Consider the following 18,318-nt stretch of genomic DNA (forward strand, 5'->3'; position numbering starts at 1 on the left):
AAGCTAGAAGTCTAGGAATTGCACCGCCACCGCGTCCGCCTTCTCCCCCCTTCCCCCCCAGCGGAGTGTCAGCCACACAAGTTCCGTGTTTCCAGCCAATCACATGTAGCCACAACAGAGGGATCCACCAAAGAGGCAAGGTTTAAGGGGTTGAGAGGGAACCGGCTGCCGCACCTGTCAGCTTCGCACCCCGGGGCTGCCCCACCGGCCTCCCCGGACAGACCTTCCCCTGGCACCCCCACCCGGGCGACGCAGGAGCAAGGCCACGCCCCCCCCCGACCTCGCGCCCCACTTCCTCGCCTCCGAGGCTGCCCACCCCGCCCCCAGGTCCCGGGGAGAGGAGGGGAGGGGGCGGCCTGCAGTGTTTCATTCAGACTTCAGACCTCAGCTTCCCTTCTCTGCAGATGTCGCGCGCCCACCGCCCCTGAGACACCGGCGCCCCGGCCGCCTAGGGATTCCCTCGCTTGCCAGGGTTCGGTGATCAGGCCTCCTTCCCCCTCCCCGTTCAGCCCCTGACTCCTCGGCCCCCAATCCCGGCCCACCCCATCCTCCCGGGCCTGGTCCAGCCCAGCGGGAGGGAGCAGGCCGCGGGGGAGCGAGACCCTGACCAGAAAAGGAGGTAGCATGGGGAGCCGGCGGGGGCGGGTCCGGGCCGGCTTCCCTCCGGGGGCTCGGGAAGCGGCGCCTCCGGCGGAGGCGCGACTCCTAGCAGCCCCCGGCCCAGTCAGCGGCGGCAGGAGGAGGGAGGTGTCAGCCACTCACCAAAAGCAGCAGGGAGCATCGGAGGTCGGGGGAGGGCAAGAAGATGGCAGCTTTCATTGTAGCGAAGGGGTCTTGGGTAGGGAGAGGCGGAGGAGGTGGCCAAGCTCCGGGGTAGGAGGAGGAAAAGAAGGAGGTAGTGAGAAGGCGGCGGCGGCGGCAGCTGCTCTTCAGGCGACTGCAGCGCCTCGTCCTCTCGACCCGGGGCTCCAGCAACTAACACCCGGGGCAACTTCCAGAGAGGGCCCGCACGCCCTCACTTCCAGGTCCTGGCCACACCGAAGCACGCCGGGAACTGTAGTCCCGAAGCCCTTACGCGTCGGTAACAGAGCTGAGAACTCGGTTTCCCAACAAGCAGCGCGGCGCTGATTCCACACACCCCCCCCCGCCCCTCCCGGCTCCCCACCCCTTACTCCTCCCACTTTGCGGCGTAGCAGTTTGGGATGGGAAAGGAGACGTTTATGAAAGAGAGTCTGACTGACTGAACCACAACTACAATTCCCAGAATGCACGGGAAAAGCAGTTAGGGGTGTCCCGTTACCGCCCCTCTTTCCCAAACTCTACGGAGACCCGCGGCTTCTGAGCGGAAGTATTCCTCTGGGGCGCGGAGGTTTAGGGGTTTTTTTTCCCTACTTCGGTGGAACTGCCTGTGGGATGTCGGTGCAGTAAGAGGTGAGGGTGAGTTGGAGGGGCTTCGGAGGAGGCTCGGAGAACTGAAAATCAACTTGAGGGCTACTGGGGGCTTTCGGTCCTTATCGGGCTGTCCAGGCAACAAATCCCTGAACTTTTCTGTGCTTCATCTCTAGAGGTCCCGGGGTGACAAATTAGGAAACCCACCCACCCCACCCCCCACCCTCAACGGGAGACTGTTAGTACCGATCTATCCCTCTTGGCTAGAGGAGTGGGGGAGGTGCCCAGAATTCCACCTTCCTGTAGGGAGTGCAAGCTCCACGAGGGCAGGAACTGTCTGACTTTTCTTTGTATCCCCAGCTCTTGGACCGTATCTGCTACCTAGTAGTACTTCATAAATATTGATTGAAGGGCACATCCTCCAGCTTATTCGGAACAATACCCAGTTTTGGTCAAACTATGTAGGAAGGAGGAGGGAGGAACTGGAAGATAGTATCCCAGCTGGCACAGGCAGAGAATCTGAATCAACTCCAAAGAAGTGTCCCTAGCCACTGAGGATAGCCGGCCCATTCTTTCTAGCACTGAAGAACACGTGAAGCTTAGTATATGACTCGTAGTCACCTTCCGTAACACGATTCTTTCCCCCCGCTCTGGGTGCGAGTGGTGTGCTTGAAGTCTGAAGAAAGTTTTTTAGAGATCTTTCTGGGACCTTCTCTGCAGCACGTCAACCCCAGCTTTTCGGATCATTACACTGTGATCCTGAACGCCTGGCCTTTACCATCATTAGGAAGATAGCCTCTTTAGAGCTGAGATTGATCCAGTAATCCTTGCCACTGACAAGGAGTAACACGATCCAGATTGACTGAAGAGATTTGTCTTGCAGCTCTGCCAAATCTTGAGAGTCTCCGAGGTTGTAGCGTTCGCGCTTTCAGTGGTAATTGCATTTTTTGATTCTTGGTACTGAACACTTATTTGTAACCAGTCAGCCTGACCAAAGACAGGCTGATAAATGGTTTTGGTTTTTGTTTTTGTTTTGGATTAAAAGAATAAGCTCTTAAGGAGTAGCTCAAGGTAAAAATTGAGCAATTGAAAACTGGTCCATTAATTTAGATTTTTCTGCCTTCAAAGAAAATTCAGTTAAGTTCCCAATAAATATATAATTAGAACCTACTATGTGCAAAACACTATACTTAGTGCTAGGAATACAAAGGTAGATATGACATGTACTTGGGCTCAAGAAGTTTACAATAAAATGAGAGTTCTGGTTTATTGTGATAAGGGTTAAAAGGCCCATCCAGGCAAAGTACAATGGAAAATCACTTTATATTGAGAAATGTCAAGTAAGGTTTTGTGAAGAAAGCAGTACTTCAATTAGAATTTAAAGAGAAGTACTTCAGCAGAAATTGACAGGCCTGAGGGAGTAGGAGAAGGAAATCTATTATAAGCATAGAGATAGGAGAAAAATGGTCAGTAATCTAGGAAGGCTAGAATGTAGAGAATTAAAAGGAGAGTAGTTTGAAGTAAGACATAATTGGATCCAGATTGTGAAGGACCTTGAATGTCAGGAACAGAAATTTATACTGTAATTGATAGGCCATGGATAAATTGGAGACTAAATTGGAATTCTCTGATATACCCTCTCTCTAGAAGCTTTTACAATAAACCAATTGAGAAACATTTGAGTCAGGGTGGTTATAGGAGCATTAGAAAGAAGGAACATGCAAAAGATATAGGATAGACTCACCAATTCTCTGCAACTAATTGGGTATGAAAAGTAAGGGAAAGAAAAGAGTCAACAATGACAGATTGTGATTCTGGGCAGCTGATACTATTAGCAGAAACAGGGAAGTGGGCAGTAGGGATCATTAGAGGAGGAAGATTTTTAGTTTCTTCTGCATTTGAATCAATGTAGTTACATTGATACAACAGTAAACTTTCCCATCCTAAGTAGTTACACCACCTACTCAAATAGTAGAATATGATTAAAGACAATATGATTATGTTAATCTAGTAAAGTCACATTTCTCACACTGAATCACTTTTGATGCCAAATTATGGATTCCTAGAGAACAAAAAAAATCTAACATCTCAAAATTTGTGTTTTTCTTTGGTATAGCTAAGAAAAATTCTTCTCTTCATGGCTAGAGAAGAAAAGAAAAAAGTTTACTATAAAACCTCTAATATGGCAAATTTAATACCTTTCTAAATTTTAACTCAGAAATTAATCTCAAAGTTGCCAGGGATTTGAGAGATAAGGCAAAATAGTACAGTGCAAGTAGCACTGGTTTTAAATTCAATAACCCTGGTTTGAAAATCATAATTCTAGTAATATTATGTCTTTGAGGCAGATGATTTCCTACCTTCCAATATACCATTTTTAAAATGAGCATAATATTTGAATCATCTACCTTTCAAAAAAAGTGCTTTATAAATCTTAAAGTGCTGTAATAAATGTGACGTATTTGTTATTGCTATATTTTGTCCACCCCTATCTGAAGCTATCATCTGCTCTGGACTTTCTGAGAAATGGTCATCTGGACTTTTCTGAAAGATTTCCAGTGTAGTAGAAGTTATTACCTCATGAAGAATTCCATTTCATTGCTGGACAGTTCTAATCATTGATCAATCAGTCAGTAAGCATTTAAGTACCTCCTATGTACCAAACACTGTAAGTGCAGAAGAAACCTCCATAATAAATAAAACACAGTCCCTAACCTCAAGAAGCTTACAATCTAATGGAGGAAACAGCATGCAAGCAAATGGTAACCCCCCCCCAAAAAAAAAAAAAACAACTCTAAATGTAAGATAATAGGAAATAACTAATAGAAGGAAGTCACTGGATTTAAGAGGGGTTGGAAAAGGCTTCTTCTAAAAGATGGGATTTTAGTTAGACTTAAAACCAGGAAGGTCAGTAGTGAAAATGAAGGAAGACTTGGGGACAGCCAGAAAAATGCCCAGAGCTGAGAGATGGTGAGTCTTGTTCATGAAATAGCCAAGAGGTCAGTGGCACTGAATTGAAGAGTATGGGTTGGGGAATAGAAGACTGGAAAGGTAAAAGAGGGCTAGGTTATGAAGAACTTTGGGTGTCAAATAGAGCATTTTGTATTTGATCCTGAAGGGTAATTCAGGAGCCATGAGGTTCACTGAGTAGAAGATAGTAATGATGTGTTTGAGGTTCAGTACCAAATGATGAGATATAGGAGAGCAACAATTGGCATTTGGTCATGTGAAGAATTGACAATGGCCATTCTCTTTAGCAAAATGTAGGTTTATTTATGAGAAGAGGTTATAGACAAAATAAAGAGATATTGTAGACACCAGGAATGGTAAATATGTAAAGAGTATCCAGAGAGCATATAGTTAGCAAGGAAAGGGCAAATATGCCACTGAATAGCAGGCTAACTCTACAGAGGAGTTTAGCCTACTAAAACATTGTTAGCCATAAGAAGGAGAAAGATACCATGAGGCATGGAGGAGGGAAAATGGAAAGAAAGTCACCACAAGGCAGAACCCATGGCAGGCTAACCCAAAGGGATTTAGCAAAAATGGTGTGGACCATGGACAGATTTTTTGGGAGAAATTTAACCTCAGGAGTTTGACATAATTTGGCTTTCTTGTTAGATACAGTAAAGTAGGTTTACCCCTGATCTCCACAGTGGGGTCGGACTGTAAGGTTGGAGGTAATACTGTTTTTAAAGTCTTGAGTTACTAGTATATTTATTTTCACTGAATATCTCAGGATATTAGTAGTTAGGCCCAAAATTGAAATGAGAAGAGTGTATTTCCAAAGAAGACCTACAGACAAGACGCATTGAAAAAATGTCTGATTTCAGAAGAAAAAGTAGAGAGCACACTGGAAATACAGTGCAGCATCTTTAAGTTATTATGTCACTACATTGTCTTTTGAGTCACCTGCAATTTGAATTCTCCATGGAATCCAGTATTTGCAACAATATAGTATCGTTGGGGAAAATGTTTTTGTTTTAAAAAATGGATCTTGTAGTATGGATGTTTTACTTGACCCCACATATATAATCAGAATCAAACTGCTTGCCTTCTCAAAGAAGGGGGAGGGCCAGGAGAAAGGAAAAATTTTGGAATTCAAAATTTTTTTTAAATGATTGTTAAAAGATTTTTGTATGTAATTGAGAACTAACTAATGAAATAAATATATATTTTTTTAAAGTTGGGCCTTGGTGCAAAGAATTAACTGGGAATAATTAAAAACTATTGCTGAATTTCCAAAATTCAATCTGTCCCTCTCTTCTCATTTCAATTCTGGGCCTCATTCATTGACCATCTGCAGTGTCTCACCCAACTATATGTACCTAGGTAACATTCAACTTCCTGTTGTTTTCTGAATATTAAATAATTTTCATCATAATTATTCTTGAATAAATTGTTATGGTAATTTCTTTTGAATAATCTTAGAATTTAGAGCTAGAAAGGATCTAATCCAGTCATATTATTTTTACCAATGAGAGAACTGAGGAAAAGCAGATAGACCAGAGATGCACACCAAAGAAATTCTTAATGGAGGTAATACTGTTTTTAAAGTCTTGAGTTACTAGTATATTTATTTTTACTGAATATCTCAGGAAATACTGTTATTTCCCTGACAAAAAAGGGAAGGAGAGGAAAATCGCAAATAATACTCAAGGTAATTAAGAGAGCATCAATAATTACTGACATATCAGCCATACAAATCTTTGTGAGAATGATCACCCATATATGGGGCAGGGTTTTTTTAATTAAGAAAATAAATAGGTTTTCACAAATGCTTCTCTGCATAAGACTACAGTTTTATAGTCACATAATTAACTGGAAGCCCCAAAGAATGAAAGATCTCTCTATAATCATTGTTTGCTGATTTAAAAAATTTGTATTTGACTCAATAAAAAAATTGAAATGTTAAGAGTCAAAATTCTGTAGTTCCTATGTTATTAATATGAAAACGCAATCTCTTTTGCAATAAAATCTTTCATACATTCTTTAGAAGCATATATATATAATTTCTTTATAAATGCAAGAACTCTAGGATCCTCTGATTGTAAATTTCAAAGAGGTCATCAAACAGAAAGATATTTAAGTTCAGTCCAGTCCAACTGATTCTAGTATGACGCCCACAGTAATAATCAAATGTTTCCTAAATGTTAAAATTTGGTTAATTTCATTCTACATATAATTGTTTCCTCCAATATCCATCATATTTAATGCCTTAGATTTCTCCTGGGAAAAGGTGTAGGCATAGTTTTCTGGGTATTTGACCTCTTACCTTTTCTGAAACCTGAACTCTATTTGCTAACAAAACTTCTCCCAATGAAGTCACTGCATATAAAAGGTATGTGTTGACTTTGTTTGGAGTATCTTATTAAGTTCTCAATAGAATTTTTCTGCTTATTTATTTACTAACAGGAGCTCTTAACCTGAGATCCATGAATTTGTGATTTGTTTTTTATTAATATTTTGACAATTATATTTTAATCAAATGACTTCTTTGTGATCATATAGATGTGGCTTATATGTATTTGCTAACAGTATTCTGAGAAAGAGTTCAGAGCTTTACCAGACTACCCTAAGGGGTGCATAACAAGAAATTAAGAACTGCTCTAATAGATTTTGGTGCATTAGCTACAATTACCTTCATAGATTATCTTTTTGTTTATGCTTATTATGAGCACTGCAAGATAAGAATACCAAGCAGCCCATGAAATTATATTTCTTTTTTTTTTATTTTTTTTATTTAATAGCCTTTTATTTACAGGTTATATGCATGGATAACTTTACAGCGTTAACAATTGCCAAACCTCTTGTTCCAATTTTTCACCTCTTACTCCCCACCCCCTCCCCTAGATGGCAAGATGACCAGTAGATGTTAAATACATTAAAATATAAATTAGATACATAATAAGTATACATGAGCAAAACATTATTTTGCTGTATAAAAAGAATCAGACTCTGAAATATTGTACAATTAGCTTGTGAAGGAAATCAAAAATGCAGGTGGGCATAAATATAGGGATTGGGAATTCAATGTAATGGTTTTTAGTCATCTCCCAAAGTTCTTTCTCTGGGCATAGTTGGTTCAGTTCATTACTGCTCCATTGGAAATGATTTGGTTGATCTCGTTGCTGAGGATGGCCAGGTCCATCAGAACTGGTCATCATATAATATTGTTGTTGAAGTATATAATGATCTCTTGGTCCTGCTCATTTCACTCAGCATCAGTTCGTGTAAGTCTCTCCAGGCCTTTCTGAAATCATCCTGTTGGTCATTTCTTACAGAACAATAGTATTCCATAATATTCATATACCACAATTTATTCAGCCATTCTCCAACTGATGGACATCCATTCAGTTTCCAGTTTCTAGCCACTACAAAAAGGGCTGCCACAAACATTCGTGCACATACAGGTCCCTTTCCCTTCTTTATAATCTCTTTGGGATATAAGCCCAGTAGTAACACTGCTGGATCAAAGGGTATGCACAGTTTGATAACTTTTTGAGCATAGTTCCAAACTACTCTCCAAAATGGTTGGATTCGTTCACAACTCCACCAACAATGCATCAATGTCCCAGTTTTCCCACATCCCCTCCAACAATCATCATTATTTTTTCCTGTCATCTTAGCCAATCTGACAGGTGTGTAGTGGTATCTTAGAGTTGTCTTCATTTGCATTTCTCTGATTAATAATGACTTGGAGCATCTTTTCATATGACTAGAAATAGTTTCAATTTCTTCATCTGAGAATTGTCTGTTCATATCCTTTGACCATTTTCATGAAATTATATTTCTTAGTGTTTTTAGGCATACAATTAAACCAACTCTTTGAACTCCTTTGTTTGCCTTTGCAAGGAACACCATTAAGTTTCTGTTAACTACAAATTCTTTTTATCTTTTGATTTTGTTTGTTGCAATTCAATTCTTTCAGCAGTAAGTCAATTAATTGTTTTTAAGACAAAGCACTAAGTATAGTTACTATTTGTATACCCCAATATTTCTAGGGGTCTAAAACTGATTACGAGTATCACTCCAGTAGGGCCATCTCCCACTGCCTCTGCTCAACTACCACTCTTCTACAACATTCAAGACCTTTTTTATTTATCTTTTCTTTGTTTTGTGGGATGCCATAGTTAAAGAATTCATTATTTAGCAGCCAACTTATTGATAAAGGATGTCTGAACACTTAGCTAAATTGGTCTGGAACATCAGACTTGATATTCAAACTGTGTTTGAAACTTTATGCCCAAGCTTATGCTGCATTTGCATATCTCTCAAAAGTCCAATGTAATCTCCATACCAACAAAATAGGTTTTTATAAGTAGGGAAAGCATTTTTTTTTTGTAAAACTAAAATAATGACTTATGATGACCTATTACATATAACCTATTTTATAGACATGATAAGAATGGATGGAGAAGAGTGTGGGAAACTCTTTTGTATTGCATTAATTATCTTTTATCAATTCAGGTTGCATAGGCTCAGAAAACTATGAACTCTTCAGAGAGCTGGGTCCTTAGTGGTTCCTCATTAGCATCCCAAGTTCACGCTGCTGCTGTTAATGGAGATAAGAGTGCTCTCCAAAAGCTGATAGCAGGTAAGCATGCTTTTTAAAGTCAGAAAACTTAGAAAATAATTTGAGGAGTTCTTTTTTATCTCAATTTGAGTTTTCAAGGAATTATTCATTTTAGTAGAAGTTGTCCTCTTTAAAAATCATATTTTATTCAAAGTCTTCAAAATGAAAAAGTAGGAAGGATACCCAAAACAGGTTGTTTTAAAACAATCATTTGTGTAATATTGCCACTGAAAATTAGAGCCACATGAAGATAGAATAAATATACCCACTCATGAGTTGAAATAAACAAGAAGTGCTTTTAAAAATAGAGTAATTATGAATCAAGAAAAATGTTAGTAAAATAGTAAATGAGAGTTATGAGTTCATATTCAGCCTCAGATATTATTAGCTCTGTGATCTGACTAAGCCACTTGACCTCTGCCTCAAGTTCTTCATCTTTAAATGGGACTAATTATAGCACCTATCTCCTAGGGTATTTATGAGGATAAATTGAAATAACATTTGGTATGACTATACAAATCTTACAGAGCTAAATAAATGCTTGCTCTTATGAGCCACTTTCCAAGCTCTTAATAAGAAAATTTTTAAAAAGCATAAAAAAATAAAGGATTAAGGTCTAATAATCAAAATTGTAGATTAGATGAAATGTGGCTAAAAAATTCAATTCATTAAATATTATGCACCTACTGTGTCTAAGTTACTATGTTAGTCACTGGGAGATAGAGACCAACATAAAATAGACCTTTTTCTCCAGAAGTTTGCATTCTACTAGGCAACATAGAGTGTTGGACAGTGCTGAACTTAAGAGTTAAAGAACCTGAGTTTTAACTTTGACTTTTCCATTGGCACAGTGAACAATCTCCTAGCCTTTCCAAGCCTGTTTTCAGATCTATAAAAGAGGGAGAATGCTGAACCAGCTGACCTCTTGAGTTTCAGTTCTGGAGCTATAATTTATGCTTCTGTATTGATATTAATTACACCAGACATACAGGATAGTAAAAATACAAAATAATTTTTAGAGGAAGATAACAGCAATACTAGCTGAGTAGAATAGGAAGGTGGTTTTTTGTTTGTTTGTTTGTTTGTTTTTTTGTTGTTGTTTTTGCTTTTGGTTTTGTTTTTTTGTAGCAGCTTTACTACTATATGAAAGTAAGTCAGTCACTGGGGAATATAGATACCTACCTTATTGGATGTGGTAATGTGCCTTAAATTTTAAGGTATCCCAATTTTGAAAATAAGAGAGCACTCAAAATGAACCAGAAAATAAAGAAGAAAAAATAAAATACGTAATTATTACTTTCACAAGATCATTGTAGTAATCCTGATAATTATACCCTGGTTATTTTAACTTTTAATTCCTGGTAATGAAAAACAGGATTGTTTAGTAGAAGGAGCATTCCATCTAGGTTTGAGTTATGAATGTCACATTTCTTAACTGCACTGTGATTTGGGGCATACCCTCTTTGAGACTCCATTTCCTGATCCTTAAAATAGAAATAATAATATTTGCAACTTCACAAAGTTGTTGTGAGGAAAATATTTAAGCAATTCTGAAAGAGCTACATAAAGGTAATATTATTGGTTAAATAGTAAAACCAGTATAATAAAGATTAAACATCCAAATGTTATAATGATCATTTAACCTTCAGCAATATCTTCAAAGGGATTCATCCTTTTCAGACTTTTTTTATTTTTATAATGTTTCAATAAGTGGTAAATGAGATTTTTAAAACATATGTTTGTTCATAATTCTTAATCCCTTTTATTCCCTAATAATTGTTGTTGTGCTCTGTAGTAATTCAAAGTAAAAAAAAATTTTGAGTTCTGAGTCAAAGAAAAAAGGTGCTGATAGGTTATATTGTTTATTATTAGCATAATTAGTATATATTTAAGTGAGACCTACCATTAAAGACCTCATAAAATGATTACTATATTCAATTATAAAAATACTTTTTTTTTGCCAGCAAGTATATCTGTTGAACCTTGATTTATTGCCTTCAACGTTAGTGGAAAATTATCCTAGACTTAGAAATCTTAAAGAAAATAAACTAAGCACATATGTGATATATTAATTTTTTAAAGTGATGATAAAACAATTATGTCATTACTATTATATAATTTTATGGCTTATGTACCTAATGTTGTTGATAAACTATATAAGTATAGCAAATCAGGTTAATATTAATACTTCTTAATATGAAACAAAAATCATGTCAAATTCTTACTTTTTTTGTAATTTGAATTATAATGGTTTTAGAGAATTTTGAAGAAATCTAAGTACTTCAAGCAACATTAATCATCTGCAGTTACTTGTTTTTTAACATTAACATCAGCTATTTTTGTTTATAACATGCTTTTCTTTAAGAAAAAATTAACCACGAAAATTAGGCATTAGCAAATGTAACATTTCTCTTATTTCTGAGGTATAAATATGAAAATTGAAACAGCTGAACTAACTAAAATCCAACAATTCAATAAATAATTAAGTACCTACTCTATGTAAGGAATTGTTTCCAGCCAGTAAAGATCACAAATTTAGAGTCTAAGCTGGAAGAGATCTTCAAAGAAACCCAAATCTATTTCTTCTGGCTAGAGAGGTTATAGAAGATTTCATGCATGAAGTGATAACTGAAGTTAGCCTTGGAGAAAGATTTCTGTAATATAGGAATGGTATAGGATCTGGTTCTGGGAATGAAGGATTTTGTATTAAAAAGCTAAGATTTACATATAATTGGGGGAAAATAAAATACTCAATTTTTTTTAAAAAGCTAAGAAGAAGATGAAGGCAAGCCAAGACTAAAGAACACACAACAAAAAATTATCTCTGAGACAGAAAATAAAGAATTGGGAGGACCGTGTATGAAATAAAGCAGAAAAGATGGATTGGAATCTTAAATGTCAAGCAACTTGTGAAGAACACACAAATCTAAGATAGGGATAGAGACGAAATAGGCCCTATACTCTAGAAGCATTCAGCTATTAAAATACTTTTCGAACTTGACTTATTAATATAATTACCTCTCTAAAATTCTTTTTAAAATAAATTACACATTTTTTAACATAATTTTTGTGAATAGGACTTTGTACTAGGCCTCTATTTTAATCCTAACCAGAGTTGATTTTTATTCCTATCCTATGGTGAGAACCCTTTTTATAACAGTACCAATAGAGATTATAATGTCACTATCACTCTCCACAAAATCTGTGATCTCATCAATGTGGGACTTAACCCATTTATCCCCTTTCTTACTTCATATTCTTGTTCATATCTTAATTTAAATCTTTCACAGGGCTCCCTGCTAGATCTAGATAGCTTGGTATTGCATAAAAACTAAAATCATGGTATAGGATGGGCTCATCTTCTTTTTAAGTAATACATCTGTCCATTGATAATCCTTTAAGATGCTTCTTTTGCATAGTACTGATTAATAATCTGTTGTACCCTGATCGTGTCTTTACTCTACTTGATTGCTCCTTCAAGTGACCTGAAACTTTAATTCTTTAGAAACTATAATGTTTCATGACTTGAAGCTATGTAGATAGGATCACCAAAAGAAATAATGATATTAAGAAGAAAGATTTCAGGGAGAAGCGTGGTATGAATAAAAACACTGATTAGTTTCTCAAAGATAATCTAGTCTACCCTCTTCTTCAGTCCTTGTCCCAATTCATTGTACGTTCTTGATGTCTATCCAAGATAATATGTACTAATACTCCAGTCCATACAACTGTATGTCATAGCTTGGACAATATGCAGTCTTTGTTCAATTTCTTTTTCGTGTATTGGATAGTTAGTCTAAACAATTTACTGATTTATAGTTCTTATTTAGGAGATTCTAAAATGTTATAGGGCTTGCTGGAATCGACAGTGTCATCTACAAATAGGAGCACCTAGAAGATCTATCCATCTCTCAGGATATCATCCTCTTTAATTTGGACTCTGTATTGAGCATCATCTATGAGGGCCAGTCTACAGTAGTGATTGTTTCTCTGTTTTATTCTTCATTTGACATTAATAATAACAAATCACAAAACAAATTTGTTATTGCATTTTTGTTTTTACATTGTACATTACATCTTTCAAAGAATTTGTAAAAATTTGATACATTCTTGGGATACACATTGTTAGATGAGAACCTGTAAAGTGGTGTTTTGCTCTGCCAAATCAAAGAACTTTTTTTTTATAATCATCAGTAAGCACAAGGAGATCTTATATAGTCTATGAATCTTTCAGTTGTCTGATTATAAAGATGTTGTATGCTATAGAATATCACTTAAAATGTCTGCTGTTTTTTTCTTGTGCCTTCATCAAGGAGCCCTAAAACATGCATAGGTTATTGTAACAAAAAATTTTAGAAATAGGAAAGTAGCCATATAGATAAGTAAGTTTTGCTATTTTTCTCAATTGCCTTTTGAGGTAATAATGAAGTCTATGATTTTTTTTTCCCCAAGCCTTTGATGATCTGTCCCTCTTTCAGATCTCATGAAACTTAATCTCTCAACTCACTTAAAACTTTTCCTTCTAGCAAGGATGATCTCTCTGTATATTTAATCTACTCCAGATATCAGTAAGCTGTGGTTCACTGCCAAATATGACCTACCATCTCCTTTTGTAGGACATGTGAGCTAAGAATGGTTTTTACAATCTTGAAGTATAATAAAACTTTACTTAAAAATGTAAAAAGCCATTTTTCCCCAGCAGGCCATAGGAAAATAGACAGTGGATTTGATTAGCAAGATATAATTTATGATGCCTGGACTTTAGTTTTTCTGCTCTTCCCATTTGTTTTCTTTAGAATAGATTTTGATTTTAAAATCCACTTGTTAGGAGTTTTTTTGTCAATTATGGAAGTAAAGAGAACTATGTAGAAATCTTGATCAATCTTTTAAATTGATTGTTTCTTTCTTATCTTCCATTTACATCTTAAAATGTCTGGGATGACCTGACTTAATAGGATTTCTTGCCATGCCATTTATAAACTTATTGTTTCCTACATGCTTCCACTATTTCATGAAAATAATTATTTTCCACCATCCTTCTCCATAAGATTTTTCAAATTTATCTGTATTCCAAATGGTATTGACTCTAGATTTGCTTAATGTGGAAATCATCAATCTTTTCACTGAAGCAATTGATTTTCCTCTATTAGATTTCTTTTAAAAATGGTCATTTCTGGGGCAAATCACTTTAACTTTTCACTCCTCAGAAGAGTTTCCATACTTTGATAAAAATATGTGGCTGAAACAATAACAAAAAAATAGATAGATAGTGGATATAGTACTGGCCCTCGAGTCAGGAGGACCTGAATTCACATCCAGCCTCAGACAATTGACATTTACTAGCTGTGCGACCCTGGGCAAATCACTTAATCCTGATTGCCTCACAAAAAATAAAATATATATTTTTAAATGATGACAGTCTGTGTTTATTCTTTTTGTCCATTTCTCTCTTTTTTTAAAATATGAACAAATTCTCCTATTCTCATTTTCATTCTTCTAATTTTGTATTGATGTTGATCTTTAGTTTAAATAAGTTGATTGTGTAAAATAATTGATTTGGAGTCAACACTCACATCAATAATCAGTCATTCCTTGTCTGTTAAAACATTATCAATTTCATCTTTGGTGATTTTATTTGGTGCTTGCCATAATTTCCCAACTTCTTGAAGACAAATATTTTTAATACATAGTGCAAGCCTTCTTTGAGAAGTTCCTTACTCTTGAACCATGTTTTCCAATAGATTTTTGCCATTCTTTGCATTGAAGTTACTTAGTATTAGTGGATATGTTGACTTTATTTGTAGTGCCTTAATGTTCATTTTTCTACTTCCTCAGCAACAATAGATGGTGGTATATGTTATAATTTTCTTCATAGTGGTTTTATTGCATATGCTTTTATAATCATTGAGTATAATTTTTTATGAAATGTTGTAGTGATATTTTTTACTGCCTTTAGTTGTAAAATAAAATTAATTTCATTATCTCTTCAACTTGCTTTCTAAGATGAACCCTGTATTTTATCTCTCCATGGAAGTATAACTTTCTTTCATCTCTTTATTTCATTTATTGCAAGACTATCAAGAGAATATCATTTTGTTTCTTTGGCAGTTTATCAAGTCACTGATTACTAGACAAGTGTAGAGGGTCACAGACAGTGGGGGAACTCTGGATGAGATATAAGACCCTCCAGCCCAGAGGGAACCTGCTAACAATGTCTGGTTTGGCTCCCCATCTTCCCCAAGGGCTCTTGGCCTTTCTGAGAAGTCAGGGAACAATGACAATCTTTGTTGAGATTAAAGCAGAGTGATAGCAAATGGAAGAGTGATTCCAGGTGACAAACTATGTAGCAAGTTGTTTATGTGGTCCCACATGCATAATGTTGTCTTTGTTACATTATAAGAAGGGGAACGTCCTTGAAATAAATAGACTCCATTTTTCCACCATTCTCAGGAGTCCCGCCTCATCACTTCTCCACTAGGGGATATATCTTAATCACCCTGGTGTGGGAGCTCTAGAAAGCAGGACACAACAGACAAGTCTCTGACATTTAGAGTACCAATTAATATTTGAAGATCTTAAAACCATGTGTAGCTACCCCTGGTTTTCAACATTCTGTCACCATGGTTATTAAAATAGGAGGTTGATTAAGATTGCTTCTTGGATTACCATGGACAAAGAATCCATCGCCAAGTTACCATCCTATTCATGTGATGGTATCTCTATACTTAATATTGTCCTCAAAAAGCAATCTCTGGTTGAAATATTTTTAAAAAGACACAATAATAGCTTTCATTCTACTGGCATAGTCTTTAAAAACATAGTTTCCTCCATACCACAGTGAAACATCAGAGTAGATCTTGGTGTCCTACCACTTAAGGATATTGTTTTTCTGGAATTCTTTATTTATGTGTGAGGGATTAAGTAAAAAAAAAAAACTTTTAATATTACAAGAAAAGAGTCATCCATAAATCAAAAGACTTCTTATTTTAGAGATGAATATATTTTTGGAATTGATTATATAGCAAGATTTGAATTTGCAACCAGTAATCCAGCTCCAACACCAATACTCTTTCAGTGTCCCATTGTGGCTCTGGATTTTCAAAGTCTGTGTCACAGGTAAACAAGCTCTGGCAGGCCTTCTTTGCGATAAAACTTTCATACATGTAGAGCAACTCATCTGTAGCCAAAGGAACAGCATTGCTAAGTTTGAAGAGACTTACTATCAGGCTGGCCACCATGTAATGCTTTCTTCATCCCTTGTCTTCCCTCACCTCCCACCCCACTCCTAGTTCAAGCAGAGAATTGGCTGTAGTCTGTTCTGGCCCCCACTGATAAAGTGAAGTACCATGCAGGTTCAGTCATTCATATAAGCAGTGTATTTGATAATTAGCTTTTATGTAGAACTTAAACTGTAAAAACTTAAACTTAATACTTGTAATTCTAAAAAAATAAAAGAGGATATATATCCTTTTATTTGATCAATTATTTTTAAGCAATGTTCTTAAAAATAGAAAACATGAACTAATCAAGCATGTTATAAATTGGTAGATTTAATTTTTAACTCTTCTTGGTTTTTAAACTTCTTAACTGATTTGTTCTGACACCTCATTTTTAGTAGGAACTTTTCCACTAGTTTTGTCAATAATTTTGCTGTCATAGTTTTCAAATTTTGTATTCTTCTGCAATTAACTACTATTTCTTCTTAAACTTGCATGTATTTTAAGCACACTTTTATTTAACCTTTATGTTTTATCTCAAAATATATGCTGTGTTTCACTTTTCTAGACTGTGGCTTGTCACAACGGATGAAGCATTTTGTCTGGATTCAGCTTTGCTCACTAACCACTCAGTGAATTCATTCGCTTAGTATCTTCTGACTCTTCTACTCTGTCTCCATGAGAAATATGTCAACGATAGTGTAGTATGTGTGATTCCATGGAAACAGACATGTCCATCTCTACAAAACCTGACTGATTAAATCAAAAACCTTCTGTGCTGCACATTGTCATGAAAGAGAATTGAAGAAGTTTTCCCTGAAAGAGACCTATGTTAGTGGCAATTCTTAGTATTTAAGATAATATGGTACATTCCTTTTTTTTTTTTGTTTTAACAGATTTAACTATATTCTACACTGTGTTCTCTAAAACTTCCTCCAGTCAATCGTGATATAATACAGTGCTCCATTAAGAAAGATATTATTCCTTTATTCCAACAAAATCATTGTAAAGGGGATCCACTTAATATTTTTAAGTTGTTTTATAATCAAGTTGTTGATCTTTCTATCCTCACTATGAAGTCAATTAGTATTTATTTTTGTACTTGGTAAATGATGACAGATGCAAAGTTTAAGTTAATGTCAAACTTAATTGGGAACATACTTGAAATGATATAATTTAATCCTGTCTGTGTTACGTAATAATCCTCTGACAAAAGTCCTGTCTTAATTTTAGAAATATCTCAAAAGAAACTGTGATTCTCCAGAAAATTCTATTAGATTTCAGTTTTATCATCAGTTGTATATGTCATTAAATAGTGCTAGTTTGTTAAATATCTTTATTTTGGAAAGTACTTGAGATTTCATCAGATCTTTTTTCAGGATTATATTTACATGAAATCCTTTACTCTGGTGAATAAATCCTATCCATGTTTTCTGTGCTGTTGGCTTTTCCTTCCAATTCTGCTAGCAACTAGTTTTACAAGGAGCTCTTTATAGGAATTTTACTCCAGTAAATTATTGGAGATTTATCACTTAAGTAGAATTTCTATTTCAATTTTTATTCACATTTACAATGCAAAAGTAAATGGATTATTTCTCTAAATCATTTTACAAAAAAAAATAATAAAAAGCAATAAATCCATTTGGTGTGTACTCAATAATACTGCTATTAATACTGATATCTTTGGTGGGTGGTGGTTGTTTTTTGTGGAGTTGGGACCAAGATGTGATATCATCTCCTAATGTCCTTTTTGTCAACAGGGATGAAGTGCTTTGTAGCATTTTAGGGCATTCCCTAAATTTGATGAATAAGGGAGTGGGGGAAATGGTTAGCCAAAGTGGGAGAAAATGAAAGATCCATTTCAAATCTTTTTCCTTTTTACCTAAAAGTCTACTTCAAAAATACAAAGATTATCAAGTGCTCTATAAATTCTGAGGCCCACAGCATGTGAAAGAGAAAAAATAACATTTTACTTAGAAAAAGTAATTCAGGCTAAACCCTCAAATGATAAGGTAAGTGATTATCCTGATGATCTCCTTGAATATTTATAGGCTAAAGATCGTACTTAACTAAAAGCTGAGAATTTTAACAATCAAGCCCAAGTAGTAATACCTTATAATACCTTATAAATATATC

General features: G+C 36.0%; 2 protein-coding genes across 7 annotated transcripts in view; one reads left to right on the top strand and one right to left on the bottom strand.

Moving 5' to 3' along the window:
- Positions 1–1,040, bottom strand: part of ERP44 (endoplasmic reticulum protein 44) — a 119,463-nt gene extending 118,423 nt beyond the window's left edge. For both annotated transcript variants that reach the window (XM_031945543.1, XM_031945545.1), the window contains exon 1: positions 763–1,040. In XM_031945543.1, coding sequence (XP_031801403.1) covers positions 763–819 — 57 coding nt within the window. In that variant the 5' untranslated portion in view covers positions 820–1,040. The remainder of the gene's footprint in view (positions 1–762) is intronic.
- Positions 1,041–1,172: 132 nt separating this feature from the next.
- The window catches only part of INVS (inversin), a 218,573-nt gene continuing 201,427 nt past the window's right edge, over positions 1,173–18,318 (top strand). Inside the window, exons 1-4 of one of the 5 annotated variants that reach the window (XM_031945540.1) lie at positions 1,173–1,431; positions 1,750–2,323; positions 5,821–5,928; positions 8,860–8,986. In XM_031945540.1, the coding sequence (XP_031801400.1) occupies positions 8,881–8,986 (106 nt within the window). In that variant the 5' untranslated portion in view covers positions 1,173–1,431; positions 1,750–2,323; positions 5,821–5,928; positions 8,860–8,880. Of the gene's footprint in view, positions 1,438–1,749; positions 2,324–5,820; positions 5,929–8,859; positions 8,987–18,318 lie in introns of all 5 variants that reach the window. The other 4 variants (XM_031945539.1, XM_031945538.1, XM_031945541.1 and 1 more) reach the window with 4 other exon arrangements.

Source organism: Sarcophilus harrisii, chromosome 1 (assembly GCF_902635505.1).
Source record: "Sarcophilus harrisii chromosome 1, mSarHar1.11, whole genome shotgun sequence".
NCBI classification, from domain to species: Eukaryota; Metazoa; Chordata; class Mammalia; order Dasyuromorphia; family Dasyuridae; genus Sarcophilus; species Sarcophilus harrisii.